This window comes from Tachyglossus aculeatus, chromosome 9 (genome assembly GCF_015852505.1).
Source record: "Tachyglossus aculeatus isolate mTacAcu1 chromosome 9, mTacAcu1.pri, whole genome shotgun sequence".
Taxonomy (NCBI): domain Eukaryota; kingdom Metazoa; phylum Chordata; class Mammalia; order Monotremata; family Tachyglossidae; genus Tachyglossus; species Tachyglossus aculeatus.
This window is the reverse complement of record NC_052074.1, coordinates 56,721,441-56,738,548: the sequence shown is the minus strand read 5'-3', so window position 1 is coordinate 56,738,548 and position 17,108 is coordinate 56,721,441. Positions and strand designations below refer to the sequence as shown.

The 17,108-nt window shown below is 41.7% G+C and overlaps 1 protein-coding gene across 1 annotated transcript in view; it reads left to right on the top strand.

Annotated features, from left to right (window-relative positions):
* The first annotated feature begins 54 nt into the window (after nt 1–54).
* CIR1 (corepressor interacting with RBPJ, CIR1) overlaps nt 55–17,108 on the top strand; it is a 31,883-nt gene continuing 14,829 nt past the window's right edge. Inside the window, exons 1-7 of the mRNA XM_038751567.1 lie at nt 55–170; nt 6,077–6,171; nt 6,944–7,017; nt 7,458–7,468; nt 7,559–7,623; nt 8,020–8,068; nt 9,050–9,167. Of these exons, the coding sequence (XP_038607495.1) occupies nt 99–170; nt 6,077–6,171; nt 6,944–7,017; nt 7,458–7,468; nt 7,559–7,623; nt 8,020–8,068; nt 9,050–9,167 (484 nt within the window). The 5' untranslated portion in view covers nt 55–98. The remainder of the gene's footprint in view (nt 171–6,076; nt 6,172–6,943; nt 7,018–7,457; nt 7,469–7,558; nt 7,624–8,019; nt 8,069–9,049; nt 9,168–17,108) is intronic.

Genomic DNA, 17,108 nt, shown 5'->3' with positions numbered 1-17,108 from the left:
GACCCCGGAAGTTGTCGCCGGCCGCCGGCGGGCCACTTCCGGTTGGGCCTGGTGGCCGACGATCCACCACTACCACCACCACCACTACCACCGTCACCATGGGGAAGTCGTTCGCCAACTTCATGTGCAAGAAGGACTTCCATCCCGCGTCCAAATCCAACATCAAGAAGGTGACAGGGGAGGGCGGGGGCTTTAGGGACCGGGAAAAGGACAACCTTCAATCAATCAATCAATAATAATAATAATAATAATGACGGCATTTATTAAGCGCTTACTATGTGCAAAGCACTGTTCTGAACGCTAGGGGGGGATACAAGGTGATCAAGGTTGTCCCACGGGGGGCTCACAGTCTTCATCCCCATTTTACAGAGGAGGGAACTGAGGCCCAGAGAAGTGAAGTGACTTGCCCAGAGTCACACGGCTGACAATCAGTCGTATTTATTGAGCGCTTACCGTGTGCAGAGCACTGTGCTAAGCGCTTGGGAAGTACAAGTTGGCAACATATAGAGACTAGTCCCTACCCAACAGTGGGCTCACAGTCTAAAAGGGGGAGACAGAGAACAAAACCAAACATACTGACAAAATAAAATAAATAGGATAGATAGGTACAAGTAAAATAAATAAATAAACAGAGTAATAAATACGTACAAACATATGTACATATATACAGGTGCTGGCAACATATAGAGACTAGTCCCTACCCAACAGTGGGCTCACAGTCTAAAAGGGGGAGACAGAGAACAAAACCAAACATACTAACAAAATAAAATAAATAGGATAGATAGGTACAAGTAAAATAAATAAATAAACAGAGTAATAAATACGTACAAACATATGTACATATATACAGGTGCTGGCAACATATAGAGACTAGTCCCTACCCAACAGTGGGCTCACAGTCTAAAAGGGGGAGACAGAGAACAAAACCAAACATACTAACAAAATAAAATAAATAGAATAGATAGGTACAAGTAAAATAAATAAATAAATACAGAGTAATAAATACGTACAAACATATATACATATATACAGGTGCTGTGGGGAAGGGAAGGAAGTAATCAGTTGGGTAGGGACCGTCTCTATATGTTGCCAACTTGTACTTCCCAAGCGCTTAGTACAGTGCTCTGCACACAGTAAGCGCTCAATAAATACGATTGAATGGATGAATGAATAGAAGATGTCTAATGATGGCATTTGTTAAGCGCTTACTCTGTACAAAGCACTGTTCTAAGCGCTGGGGAGGTTACAAGGTGATCAGGTTCCTCAGGGGGCTCACAGTCTTCATCCCCATTTTACAGATGAGGGACCTGAGGCCCAGAGAATAATAATAATAATAATAATGGCATTTATTAAGCACTTACTATGTGCAAAGCACTGTTCTAAGCACTGGGGAGGTGATCAGATTGTCCCACGGGGGCTCACAGTCTTCATCCCCATTTTACAGATGAGGTAATTGAGGCACAGAGAATGATAATAATAATAATGATGGCATTTGTTAAGCGCTTACTATGTGCAAAGCACTGTTCTAAACGCTGGGGAGGTTACAAGGTGATCAGGTTGTCCCTCAGGGGGCTCACAGTCTTCATCCCCATTTTACAGATGAGGGACCTGAGGCCCAGAGAAGAAGAAGAATAATAATGACGGCTTTTGTTAAGCGCTTACTATGTACAAAGCACTGTTCTAAGCGCTGGGGAGATTACAAGGTGATCAGGTTGTCCCTCAGGGGGCTCACAGTCTTCATCCCCATTTTACAGATGAGGGACCTGAGGCCCAGAGAAGAAGAAGAAGAAGAATGACGGCTTTTGTTAAGCGCTTACTATGTACAAAGCACTGTTCTAAGCTCTGGGGAGATTACAAGGTGATCAGATTGTCCCATGTGGGGCTCACAGTCTTCATCCCCGTTTTACAGGAGGTTACAAGGTGATCAGGTTGTCCCTCGGGGGGCTCACAGTCTTCATCCCCATTTTACAGATGAGGGAACTGAGGCCCAGAGAATAATAAGAAGAATGATGATGATGGCATTTGTTAAGCGCTTACTATGTGCACAGCACTGTCCTAAGCGCTGGGGAGGATACAAGGTGATCAGATTGTCCCATGTGGGGCTCACAGTCTTAATCCCCATTTTACAGATGAGGTCACTGAGGCCCAGAGAAGCTAAGTGACTTGCCCAAGGTCACACAGCTGACAATTGGCAGAGCTGGGATTTGAACCCATGACCTCTGACTCCAAAGCCCGTGCTCTTTCCACTGAGCCACGCTGCTTCTCAAGAAGTTAAGTGACTTGCCCAAAGTCACTCAGCTGACAAGTGGCAGAGCCGGGATTTGAACCCATGACCTCTGGCTCCAAAACCCGGGCTCTTTCCCCCGCTGGTCCCCCAGTCATCCATTTAGTCATATTTACTGAGTGCCGACTGTGTGCAGAGCACTGTAATAATAATAATAACGATGGCATTTATTAAGCGCTTACTCTGTCCAAAGCGCTGTTCTAAACGCTGGGGAGGTTACAAGGTGATCAGGTTGTCCCTCGGGGGGCTCACAGTCTTCATCCCCATTTTACAGATGAGGGAACTGAGGCCCAGAGAAGTTAAGTGACTTGCCCAAAGTCACACAGCTGACAAGTGGCGGAGCCGGGATTTGAACCCATGACCTCTGGCTCCAAAACCCGGGCTCTTTCCCCCGCTGGTCCCCCAGTCATCCATTCAGTCATATTTACTGAGCACTGACTGTGTGCAGAGCCCTTTAATAATAATAATGATGGCATTTATTAAGCGCTTACTCTGTACAAAGCACCGTTCTAAGCGCTGGGGAGATTACAAGGTGATCAGGTTGTTCCTCGAGGGGCCACAGTCTTAATCCCCATTTTACAGATGAGGTAACTGAGGCACAGAGAAGTTAAGGGACTTGCCCAAAGTCACACAGCTAAGCGCTCGGGAGAGTACAGTTTAAGAATAAACAGACCCATTCCCTTTGGGCAAGTCACTTCTCTGTGCCTCAGATACCTTGTATCTTCCCCAGCGCCTAGAACAGTGCTTTGCACATAGTAAATGCTTAACAAACACCATTATTATTATTATTATTATTATTATTATTATTATTATGAGAAGCAGCGTGGCTCAGTGGAAAGAGCCCGGGCTTGGAAGTCAGAGGTCATGGGTTCCAATCCCGGCTCCGCCACTTGTCAGCTGTGTGACTTTGGGCAAGTTACTTCACTTCCCTGTGCCTCAGTTACCTCATCTGTAAAATGGGGATTAAGACTGTGAGCCCCCCCCGAGGGACAACCTGATCACCTTGTATCCTCCCCAGCGCTTAGAACAGTGCTTTGCACATAGTAAGCGCTTAACAAACACCATTATTATTATTACTGTGAGAAGCAGCATGGCTCAGTGGAAAAAGCACAGGTTTGAGAGTCAGAGGTCATGGGTTCTAATCCCGGCCCTGCCACTTGTCAGCTATGTGACTTCGGGCAAGTCGCTTCATTTCTCTGTGCCTCAGTTCCCTCATCTGGAAAATTGGGGATTAAGATTGTGAGCCCCATGTGGAACACATGTTGCACCTGTATATATGTTTGTACATATTTACTACTCTATTTATTTTACTTGTACATATCTATTCTATTTATTTTGTTAATATGCTTGGTTTTGTTCTCTGTCTCCCCCTTCTAGACTGTGAGCCCACTGTTGGGTAGGGACTGTCTCTATATGTTGCCAACTTGTACTTCCCAAGCGCTTAGTACAGTGCTCTGCACACAGTAAGCGCTTAATAAATGCGATTGATTGACAACCTGATTACCTTGGATTCCCCCCCCCCCCCCCCCCCCCCCCCACAGCGCGTCGAACAGTACTGAAGCAGCGTGGCTCAGTGGAAAAGAGCCCGGGCTTTGGAGTCAGAGGTCATGAGTTCAAATCCCGGCTCCGCCACTTGTCAGCTGTGTGACTTTGGGCAAGTCACTTAACTTCTCTGGGCCTCAGTTTCCTCATCTGCAAAATGGGGATGAAGACTGTGAGCCCCACATGGGACAAACTGATCACCTTGTATTCCCCCCAGCGCTTAGAACAGTGCTTTGCACATAGTAAGCACTTAATAAATGCCATTTAAAAAAAAAGTACTTGGCACGTAGTAAGCGCTTAACAAATATCATTATTATTGTTATTATTATTATATCAAGGGTACAGTCTAGAAAACCTAAATCCTGCGATGGCTTCCTCCCTAAAATGCATGAAATTAGGAATGGACAAGCCAACGGCTCCCCACAGGAGACTTTGATGCCAGGCATCCAAGCTGGTCCCTCCATTAAGAACCGGCTAGGCAAGGTGGCTTTTCCTCCCGTCCCTCTTGTCTGCTGTGTGACCTTAGGCAAATCACTTAACTTCTCTGTGCCTCAGTTACCTCATCAGTAAAAAATGGGGATTACGAGTGCGAGCCCAATGTGGTACAGGGACAGCGTTCAACCTGATTAACTTGTATCTACCCCGGTACTTAAAACAGTGCTTGATTCATAATATGCGCTTAACAAGTACCATAATTAGTATTATTATTGGCCCGAGCCCCATCTCTCTTCTGAACTAAATCCAGAACCTTAAGATTGGTAGTTTGGGATGGGATTAAGTGTCCCCCTTGCCTTTTGCCACCGCTAATTTCATCCTGCCCTATGAGATAGTGTGGCATTCAAAACACCAGCCTCCCTTTGGAGAGAGAGGAAGGAGGACATGATGCCACAAATATCAAATTTAAATGGGTGGTGACATCCCTGTTCTACTCACATCCCTCCTTGCCACAACTATAAATATGGTTTATCGGGGTGGAACACTGTGCTAAATACTGGGGTAGATATAGGATAATCAGATGACACAAACCCTGGGGCTCACAGTCTGAAAGGTAGTGAGAGGCTGATATTATTATCCTCATTTTAACAGAGAACACACAACAAGTAACTGCAGCGCAGAAGTTAGAACCCAATCGTATGCTCTCTTCTCATTAATGTCATGCCACCTTGGCATTTCTTATTAGGTCCAGGAAATTAAATTGCACAAGTAATCCTGTTAGCTGTTAAAGTGTAAAAGGCATTAACTGGCATGTTCAGAAGCTGTACAAAATATTTTGTCACTGGTATCTTTTAGAAGTCACACGTGTGCATGAGCCCCAGTTCCAACATCACAGAGTTATTCCAGTCAGTCAGTTAAAGGTATTTATTGAGCACTAAATCAATCAGTGGTATTTATTGAGCTCTTACTGTGTGCAGAGCACTGTACTAAAAGGATGGGGAGATTACAGTACAACAGAATTAGCAAATTCCCTGCCCATAATGTGTATAGAGCACTGTAGTATGTGCTTGAGAGAATACAGAACAATAGAGTTGGTAGACACCATCTCAGCTCACATGGAGCTTACCCTAGGCCTGCAAAATGCTCTCCTGAAGACAGTGAAATGGTGTCTATTGATCCCCCCACCATCCTGCTGTGCCAATTCCCAGCAAGGTTTAGGCCAGGCTTCTCCTAGGGGGAAACATTAAAGGTAGTTCAAATAGTCCTTAATCTCTTCCACCGATTCACATTGCTTTAACCGTAATCAGTGGGTTTAGCTAGATAAAACACGATTTATAAGTCAGTGCAAGCAGTTTAAGAAGAAACTTCTGCACATGGCATTGACCCAGGTGTGAGTACTAATAATGCTATTTTTCCTTATCATAAGATCCATCAAGATCAGAGCTTCTGCATTATAGAAAAACTGAGGTGACCTTCTTCATGAAAGGGAAACATAAAATATCATATTTGTGGTATTTGTTAACCGCTTACTACGTGTCAAGTACTGTTCTAAGCGCTGGGGTAGTTATGAGGTAATCAGATTAGACACAGTCCCTCTCCCACATGGGGCTCATAAATCTCAGTTGGAGGGAGAAGGACTTAATCCCCATTTTACAGATGAGGTATCTGAGACAAAGAGAAGTTAAGTGACTTGCCCAAGGTCACGCAGCAGACAAGTGGCAGAGCCGGGATTAGATCTCAGGTCCTCCGCCTCCCGGGCTTGTGCTCTTTCCACTTGGCCAAGCTGCTTCTCCAACATCTTAATACTTTTACCAGGTATGGATGGCCGAACAGAAAATATCATATGATAAGAAGAAACAAGAAGAATTAATGCAACAGTATCTTAAAGAACAAGAATCTTATGATAACAGGTGAGGAATTAGGTAACTCCAGCAGCCTGTGGCCTCAACTTTTAAAACATTTGCTGTGTTTCTCGTGGTTGTAATCCCTGGACTCTGACCTGGAAGAACCCGAAACTTTGCTGTTATCCACAAGTCTACTGCTCTTGTCTTATACATCATCATCCTTGTTTCTTGTCTTATTTTGGGGAGCGTGTCTTTTGTTTGTTTCCTGTTTTTTTGTTTGTGCCTTTTGCCAACTCACTGCCCTTATTCCTAGATCTTCTTGGGGATCTAGGACTGTGTCTAATTTTCAGCCATGTATTTTTTTCCCCTAGTGCTTAGAATAGTTCTTTGTCCACAAGAGGGGCTTAATAAATGCTGTTATTACTACTGTGATTTTCAGTCCAAACTTGATTTCCTCATCTTTTTGACTCGGTGACCATGAAACTTGATCCTATCAAGAGGAGTGGTAGTATTTTTGAGCCTCAATACAATACACTGTCCTAAGCAAGTGCAAAACAAAGAGACATATTCCCGGGCTACTAGCAACTCTCTTGTGAAGACAAACATAAAAGTATTTACAGAGTAATCAAAATAAGTAATTGAATGTACAGTTGAATAAACACATATGCAAAAATCCATCCCCTTGCTCTGAGCTCTCCACCACCACTTTGCAAATATAGACTTGCTTCTAATTACCACACGGCCCGAGTGGCTACCCATCCTCCCTAACAATTTTTGAGAAATCATCACTACAGTCAGAACTATGAAAAACAGTAAAGCCATTTTCCCCGCTATTTAGGTTGCTTATGGGAGATGAACGTGTGAAGAACGGTCTTAATTTCATGTATGAAGCCCCACCAGGAGCCAAAAAGGGTAAGCTTCTGTGTGTACTAATGATTGAGAAATACTTTGTAAATACAGAGGAAAATCGTTAGCTAACATTAAAAGTGGTACTAACTATAAGAAATAGCATGTGAATGTATAATTGAACAGGAAAGCTTATGACTTGCTTCATATTTTATTACTTGGGTTTCCTAAAACGATGGATTTATCATTTTCTCAGTTCATACACGGTTCCTTAAATTCTTGTTAGAGAATGCTGTAAATTGTTTGCTAGAGAAAATTTGGAACCATTGAATAGCAATACAATTTTAATTAAATGGCATTTAATTCAGTATTTTAAAATTTGCTTTACAAGGGAATAAATAAAAATTAACCTAGTGTTTCATGACAGTTTTCGGCTTTAAGCAGTGTTGCCTATATCATGGTTTTAATACATCTTTCTGTTTTTATATTTTTGACCTTCAATCAAGAGAATAAAGAGGTAAATTAAATCAAATTTAAGATATTTTAATTTGATACTATTTTGAGGTTTTTCAACATTTTTAAAGGTTCTTTTTTTCCTTATTATTAGCAAGAAGAAGCAGAAGGAGAGACTGAATATAAATTTGAATGGCAGAAAGGCGCCCCACGAGAAAAGTACAAAATCATTTCTTTCCTGGGTGAAATCCTCTCTATTTTTTCCCCTTCAATATTTTTTTCCCCTCTGTAGCCTTTTCAGTTATATGATTGGTGCTTTTTCTAGTGCTGTCATTTGGCTTCAGAGTTGATAGGCTAAGCCTCAAAAAATGTGGTTTAGCCTACCATTTCTTATTAATATTATGGATCATTTCTTATTCTTCCTTCTCTACTTATTGTTAGACTGGACACCAGTTACAGGTGCTGAGTTTCTTTTGGAAGTACTTCCAAGTTGGGAGTAGTATTTTAAAAAGTGGTTGGTTTGGATTGTACACTTTTTTTTTATATTAAGGTCAAATATTTGTGGCTGAATTATTTTCAAATTTTTGTGATGTTTACATTTTCTGATCTCAATAGATATGCCAAAGATGATATGAACATCAGAGACCAGCCATTTGGTATCCAGGCAAGTAGCATTCATTGCACTTTGGTAGAACTATATGTTTCAAATGTTTGTCCATTGCTTTATTCAGCCAAAAGAGTGAAGTTCAGTGTAATGCATGGAAGTAAGGTAAAGCTGTTCTGAATTCTGGGATAAATACAAGTTAATCAGTTTGGACACGGTCCCTGTCCCACATGGGGCTCGTAGTGTGTCTAGGAGGGGAAACTGGTATTGAATCACCGTTTTACAGGATGAGGAAACTGAGGCACGAAGAAGTTAAGGGACTTGCCCAGAGTTACACGGCAGACAAATGGCAAAGCCTGGATCAGAAATCGGGTCCTCTGAATCCCAGGCCCATCCTCTTTCCACCAGCCCAGACTGCTCCTCATTTAACCTAAAGAAAGCAAGGCTAAGGAATAACTTGTGTTCAGGGTATAGGGGTAGTTACATGGAGACCAGTGACTTTTCTCCACAGAGGCCCGGTCACAAAGCAAGCCTCCAGAGGGAACAGGAACCGTGTCTAATTCCCAACTATATACTCTTTCCCAGTGCTTAGTAAAGTGCTTAATAAAAACTGTTCCTACTACTTAAATTTTACCTGGAGGAATTTGAGCTAGGCATAAGAGTGAATTTCTAACACCAGGTGAGAGAATTATTAGGGGAAATTAAGGAATATGCTCTAAAGGGCTTATAAATTTGGTTGAAAAGGTCAGTTAGTCAATCATGATATGTACTGAGTGCTTACTATGTGCAGAGCACTCTATAAAACACCTAGAAAAGTGTAATACAATCGAGTTGGTAGACAAGATCCTTGCTTGTTGGTAGACAAGATCCTTATTGTCTACAGTGGGAGACAGACATTGGGAATAAAATACAAGTTCTTGACCTGCATTTAGAATACAAAAAAATCATTCCTGCTATATTCCACATTAAGCCTTACAAATGTAAGACTAGTGAGGAAGCGACAAAGTTTGCATAACCTTGGCAATGCTGATTATTCCTCAGGTGCGAAATGTAAGATGCATTAAGTGCCACAAATGGGGTCACGTCAACACTGACCGAGAGTGTCCTCTGTTTGGTCTTTCTGGAATCAACGCCAGTTCAGTTAACAGTGATGGTTCAGGTAGGCTTTGGACATTTGTTTTATGTTATATTTTCAATTTTCCAGGGAATCGTCTCATACTGAAGTGTATCTGTTCCCTGCCTCCACATCAAGCAGAAAGCACTTCTTCCATCAGCTTCTCCCTGTTACTTATTCACTCTTCTGAGCACACTTTCTTTCCCTTTCATTCATCGTCATATTATTGAGCGCTTACCGTGTGCAGGGCACCGTACTAAGCGCTTGGGAGAGTACAGTATAATAGACACATTCCCCTGCCCACAATGAGATTACAGTCTAGAAAGGAAGACATTAATACACATAAATAAATTACAGATGTGTACATAAGTGCTGTGGGGCTGGGAGGAGGGATGAATAAGGGGAGCAAGTCAGGGCAACGCAGAGGGGAGTGGGGAGAAGAGGAAAGGGGGGCTTAGTCGGGGAAAGCGTCTTGGAGGAGATGTGCCTTCAATAAGACTTTGAAGGAGGAGGGGAGAGTAAGTGCCTGTCGGATTTGAGGAGGGAGGGTGTTCCAGGCCAAAGGGAAGACGTGCGAGGGGTCGGCGGCGACGTAGACTGTAAATTCGTTGTGGGCAGGAAATGTGCCTGCCAACTTTGTTATGTTGTACTCACCCAAGCCCTTAATACAGTGCTTGAGTAGACTCAAGAGTAGTAGACTAGAGTACTCCAGTCTAGCTAGAGTAGTATTTATTGAGTAGACTCAATAAATACGATTGATTCAGTAGTACATGGCTTGGACAATGCCACAGTCTTGCTATCCCCAGCAGTCGAATGATGACCTGATTTTTCTCATCAGTTACATTTTGTACTATATCCTGTTCGCTTAGTCTGAGCCTCTAAAGTAGGTCGTTGCATTTCCTCTCCTCATTTTGCTTGTCTGGGTCTGTCTGGCACTATCACGCGCACACCTGGCTTAGTGATAAGCAGATGTTCAGATTCACCAGTCCATCTTCTATCTAGACGCCATTCCCTCATTCCCTTAATTATGTTGATTCTGTTGAAAAGTATTTGTGTGCACCCTCTTCCTATCATGCAGGTTTCAAAGGATTTATTGTATTCGAAACGCTATGTTCAGAAATAGTGGGGTTTTTTGTACCAGCAATCTTGCTGAAGAGTTTTGCTAGTGGAGAGAGTATGGGTCTGGGAATCAGAAGGACCTGGGTTCTAATTCTGACTCCGCCACTTGTCTGCTGGGTGACTTTGAGCAAATCACTTCATTTTTCTGTGCCTCCGTTACCTCATCTGTAAAATGGGGATTAATATTGCGAGCCCTCTCGTATTTATTAAGTACTCGCTATGTGCCAGGCACTATCCTAAGTGTGAGGACGATACAAAGTAATTGGGTTGGACACAGTCTCTGTCCCACTTTGGGCTCACAGTCGTAATCCTCATTTCACAGATGAGGATCTGCTTCCAGAGAAGCAGCGTGGCTCAGTGGAAAGAGCACGGGCTTTGGAGTCAGAGGTCATGGGTTCAAACCCCGGCTCTGCCAATTGTCAGCTGTGTGACTTTGGGCAAGTCACTTAACTTCTCTGTGCCTCAGTTACCCTATCTGTAAAATGGGGATTAAGACTGTGAGCCTCACGTGGGACAACCTGATCAACTTGTATCTACCCCAGCGCTTAGAACAGTGCTTTGCACATACTAAGCGCTTAACAAATACCAACATTATTATTATTATGAGGTAACTGAGGCACAGAGAAGTGAAGTGACCTGCCTACGGTCACACAGCAGACAAGTGGTGGAGCAGGGATTAGAACCCAGGTCCTTCTGACTTAATAATAATAATAATGATGATGGTGTTTATTAAGCGCTTACTATGTGCAAAGCACTGTTTTAAGCGCTGGGGAGTTTACAAGGTGATCAGGTTGTCCCACGTGGGGCTCACAGGCTTAATCCCCATTTTACAGATGAGGGAACAGAGAAGTGACTTGCCTAAAGTCACACAGCTGACAATTGGCGGAGCCGGCATTTGAACCCCTGACCTCTGACTCTTAAGCGCTTAGTACAGTGCTCTGCACATAGTAAGCGCTCAATAAATACGATTGATGACGATTGATGACTCCAAAGCCCGTGCTCTTTCCACTGAGCCACGCTGCTTCCGTATAGATTCATGTGTCTGAGGGCATCGATGCCCATCTGTAGTTGCCCCTGCCCTTCCCAGAGCAGCTTCGGGTGCCTCCCAGATCAGTCTGACTCACTTTGTGCCTGAAACAGGGTATGCAAGGAGGCAAAACCCAGCTAGCTTTGGCCCTGAGCCCCAGATCCTGGTGTTAATAGGCTCCTTGGGCTGTTCCCCACCGTGCAAACCTTAGAAGGAAGCTGAGAGAAAACACGGCATGACCACAGATGCAAAATGCCCACAGACAGTGAACATCAGGCACCTTTGTGACCCTAAGGAAGAAACAGGAAGAAAAGGAAGCTGCTTTGTTTATTTTCTCTTCGTAAGTGGTAAATAAGTGAAAGAGAATTGTACTGTCCCAGGATTACATTCCCTACTTAATACCAGAAACAGACGCATTCATTGTTGAAATTCCCAGGGACAAGGGAGGTGGTTTAGAGTTAAGCCCGGGATAGTTGAAACCCAGAATTGAAACTGTATCTGTCCTCCAACCCTGGATATGGTGAATTTTTTATTAAAAGAAAATTCAAGAAACAAAGCACAGAACTGCAGAAAAGCCTATTTAAATTGTTGGGAACCTATTCTAAATATTTGTGTGTACTCAATTAAACACTAAACATCAATCCAAAACGTTACCGTGTGCAATTTAAATCCAAGGGACAACATTATTATAAGGAGAAACAAAAATCGAGGGTGTTAATCATCAGTCGTATTTATTGTTAATAGTAATGTTAACTTTCATTGCACACTTAGAACACATTAATAAAAGCTGCATTCATAGAGAAGCAGTGTGGCTCAGTGGAAAGAGCACGGGCGTTGGAGTCAGAGGTCATGAGTTCTAAACCCGACTCCGCCACTTGTCAGCTTTGTGACTTTGGGCAGGTCACTTAACTTCTCTGGGCCTCAGTTACCTCATCTGTAAAATGGGGTTTAAGACTGCGAGTCCCCCATGGGACAACCTGATCACCTTGTAACCTCCCCAGCACTTAGAACAGTGCTTTGCACATAGAAAGCACTTAATAAATGCCATTATCATTATTATTATTATTACTAATCAGGTTGGCTGGATATGACACATTTACACAATGAAAGTAATTTAAACCTTCAGCGGGGGCATTTGGTAGCTTTCCTGTTTTAAAATTTGCAGTGATAATGCCGCATTGCATTACATTTGCGTGTGCTCTGCTAGTTCTTATATATTTTCCCTCTTGAAAGAGTGTGAGTCGAGAGAGGTAGAGAAATTCGGTAGACAGGAAGAAATCCCCAAAACCCCTGGGGGCAACTGAAGTGTGTCCATTCCACACACCCCAACACACCCCCACCACTCACATACTTAAGTGCCTAAGTATTACCTGTACTCTTTCAAGGAGTTGGAGAAAGGTCAAAGATTGACTTCCATCAAATCTCTTAAATATTAAATAAAATATTTAAAAGATTAAATAAATAAATAAATAATCTCTTAAATAAATCTCCTGGAAGCACATGCAAGCACAAGCACATGCATTGCAATATGGTAATTAGATATACAACTTCCAAATTAGTGAACCTTTGCCTGTTGGACATGTTTTAAAGAATTGAGAATTGCAAGCCAATGATTTTCACTGTAAAATATTCCTCAGCAGTTCTTGAAGATTGATTAGGTGGTATGCATGAAGCTTTAGTGGGAAAGATTCATGCATGTGTAAGACAGTTGTGTAGAAACACATCATTTTAATTTCTAAGTTCTCATGCCTCAAAAACATCTTTTTCTTGTCTAGTTGCCATACATTGTCCCAAACTATTCCCTTACTTTCCATCTAGATTACGAAACCAAATGTGGAGAGAAATTTTCAAGCCAGAACAGATCTGAAACACTCGTTGTCTTATTGGAGACCATGACCCTGAATATCTCTCTAATGAATTCAGAAACTTAGTTCTCAGGCAAATTATGTATTTAGGTGTGGTTTTTTTTAAGACCGTTAGGTGCTTAGTTAAGTTTGTATTACTAAGTAGAAGCTGTAGTAAAATTGCTTGCAGTCAACAGCAAACTTAACCTCAACAAAATGGCAGTATACTGGGTAGATACTCATCCAGTGATAATCAGAACTAAGCATTTCTCAGAAACAAAATCAGTGCCTCCTGCGTTAAGCAGAAGAGCAAGGAGTAACAATCCTGTATTCTAAATTTCAATGCAGAGAAAAACTAAACTGGCCCATTTCCTAATCCACTTGCAGATTCAAGGTAAAAAATGCAATCTTTTCATTTTTTAAAAAAATCACCTATTGAATAATGTCTCACCAGTGAGTAGAGATTATTTTTGCAATAAGGCAATTTCAGTGGATGTGGTTATCATGGGATAATCACACCCCTGGGGTCCAGCCTTGTGTCTGTAATCTCCCAGAAATGTAATTATTTCATGATAACTGCACCCCCTGGTGTTGCATTATTTCCATTATGAAATTCTTACTCTCCTACATAAAGTAACTTACTTTGATCACTGGAAACTGCAAGGTAGTGTTAGAATGTTCCAGCTGTGAGGTTTACAGAGACCAACTATAAGATTTACTACTCCTTTACAAAGTTAAATTAGGCAATCAAAATGCTTCTTCGGACTAAGCTGGTTTAGAATAAGTTTTCCACTGATAAGCTCTTCTTAACTTCACGTTTCACATTCAAGATGTAGGAAAAGTAATATGTGGAACTTAATTTTCAGCCGTAAATATGAATCCATACAGAATATACTTGTATCTATCCTAGGTATTCCCATGACCTGTAGAGGTTTGCCTGATGTCTCTGCGTATGCCTTGTTCTTCTAATTAACTTTCAGCATCTGTCATTTATTTGTCCTTTTAACATTTGTTACAGTTCAGACATCAGCTTTTAATTTTTGAAAGTACTATGGTTTGTTCTTAATATTGAAAATGCTTTTGATAAAGTTTTCTTTACCTTTAATCTTCAGACAACATTCAAATAAAATGTTCCAGATTGAGTTTTCAGTAAAAACGTACTTTGTAATATCATAATACTTTTATCCTAAAAAAGAAAAAAGGAGGTGTTAATCTCACAGTTGACGCCATCATGGTCCTGTCCCAAAACTACTAGATATATTAGAAATCACGGGATGAAAAATTTCCATAAGAATTTCAGCTGAATGGAATTTGTAGAAATAGGAATAAGAATTATTTCTAGACAGCCTCAAAATATTCATCAACGATTTATATTTAGGGTATAATTTGGGTGATTTTTAAAAATTCAGTTTAACACTAATGATATGGTTTAGTGAGGGTTTTTTCAATTCAAGTAAAACGGATACCCGTTTTAACATTTTCTCAAGCATTTAGCATTTTATTTTACCTTTCATTTCTACGTTCATCGTATACATGGTAGAGAGTAATGTTATTCCTTTTCAACATTTGCCAATGCTGCAAATGGCTAAATGAACCATAAACCTCACAGCTACCTAGCTGCAGCACCCAGAACCATGTTAATGCATCTTTGCTAAAGTTAGCATTTTATTTAACAGTGTGCAAATCTCAGCTGTAAAATCAGGGATCTAGATGTTGAACCAAGAAAAGTGATGTCACTCGTACAAAGGGATGAGCAAAAACCGACCACTGATTCCTGCCCACAGGAGCCAATTACCCTAAGAAACTCCAGATTCTTCTCAAAAAGCTAGAATTAGGGTGGATTCAAGAATCAATTTGAAGTGATTTTTGACGGCGAGGGTTAAAAAAAAAGCCAAATTAACCCTAATTAAATTGGGACGGGGGAACTTGAGCGTGACCTACCTCTACATACCAGACAATTAGTCGGGGTCTCCTTGCACCATCTGTATCTGAGCTCCAGCCATACTATGGCTAATCTGGTGTTGGATAATTAATGATTTAAATCACTTTTTTCCGCATTTTGTAACTCACGTTTGGCCCTGTTCACTGCTGTAGTTTTTTTAATTATCTGGAAGTGAATCAGATGCTCCTTGAAAGGGGACGTGTTCTGTTTGTGGAAGCATGTTTCAAATGTGTTGTCCAGAGCAAAAGATTTTAAATTAGTAAGCCAAATGTAGGGATTTTTTGTCACGGTGGGACAGATGTGTTTGTGGTTCGATCAGTCAATCTATAGTATTTATCAAGTACTTACTCTCTGTAGTGTTCGGTACATCAGAGTTGGTAGACAACATTCCCTAACCACCAGGAGGTTATAGTTAAGAGAGGGAGACAAACATTAAAATAAATTATGGATATGTACAAAAGTGCTGTGGAACTGAGGGTGGGATGCATATCAAGTGTTTAATGGGTACAGATCAAAGTGCACAGCTGACATAGAAGAAGGGAGAGGGAGTAAGGGAAATGCCATCTTTTAGAAGTGCAGATTCCAGTTGTCTTTCCTTCACCCTTTTTCCCCTATCGTCCGATTCAGTTTATACCAGAGGGAGCACTTACTCGTATTTATTGAGCACTTACTGTGTGCAGAGCACTTTACTAAGTGCTTGGGAGAGTACAATATAACAGACATATTCCCTGCCCACAATGAGCCTACAGTCTAGAGGGGGAGACAGACATTAATATAAATAAAATTACTTATATGTGTGTGCATAAGTGCTGTGGGGCTGGGACTGGGGATGAATAAAGGGAGCAAGTCAGGTTGACACAGAAAGAAGGGGGAGAAGAGGAAAAGAGGACTTAGGGAAGCCCTCTTGGAGGAAATGTACCTTCAATAAGGCTTTGAAGGTGGCGAGAAAAATTGTTTGTCAGATATGAAGAGGGAGGGCATTCCAGACCAGAGGCAGGATGTGGGCGAGAGCTCACGCTAATGAGAGAGAACTATTGGCAAACCAGCGTGGCTCAATGGAAAGAGCACGGGCATTGGAGTCGGTGGTCATGGGTTCAAATCCTGGCTCCGCCACTTGTCAGCTGTGTGACTTTGGGCAAGTCACTTAACTTCTCTGTGCCTCAGTTACCACATCTGTAAAATGGGGATTGACTGTGAGCCCCCCATGGGAGAACCTGATCACCTTGTAGCCTCCCCAGCGCTTAGAACAGTGCTTTGCACATAGTAAACACTTAATAAATGCCATTATTATTATTATTCCCCACAATTACAGGACTCCCCCACCTACTTCTGCCTGAAAGCTGCTTCTGACCCTGGAGGAGATGGTTGAACAAAAAACTCATTTGACACTGTCCAAATCAGCCACTTGGCCAGAAAGTTGTGTATGGTAATTCAGGAAAAGCTTGAGTAGCCCTTGGCCATCGCAGAAACTTGGCAAGCACACAGACACTTCTGGTATCCCCAAATCAACCCCGAGAACTCCCCAGGGAATCTAGAATCACACTAGGGTGACCATTAAGTACTTTAAATCTGAAGGCGAATATTTCATACGTAGAAATATTCAATCACATAAGCAGGTTCTCCTTGAAAGTATGATAAAAAGGTATGTCTCATATGTTTTTAAAAAGATTAATTAGTATCTGAGGTTTTGTTCAAAATATCAGTCAGCTAGAACATCTTTAGCTTTTATTATAGATCGTGGACATGTCTGGGAACCAGATGTACTCCTTAAATGAAAAGAGGCTAAGTTTTTTTTTTTTTAAAAAAAAAAAGCTTTAAACCCATATAGAAGAAGACCAGACGAAGCTTGTCAAACCAAAGCAAATGTTAGGTCAAGCACTTGATACTTTCAGACCTCCAGAAAATAAAATTCCTAACCTCCTTAATAGCCCATTTCAATCAACCAACCATATTTATTGAGCACCTACTTTGGGTGGAGTACTGTATATAGCTCTAGTGAGAGTACAGTAGAACTAGTGGACATAGTACCTGCCCTGAAAGAGCTCAAAATCTAA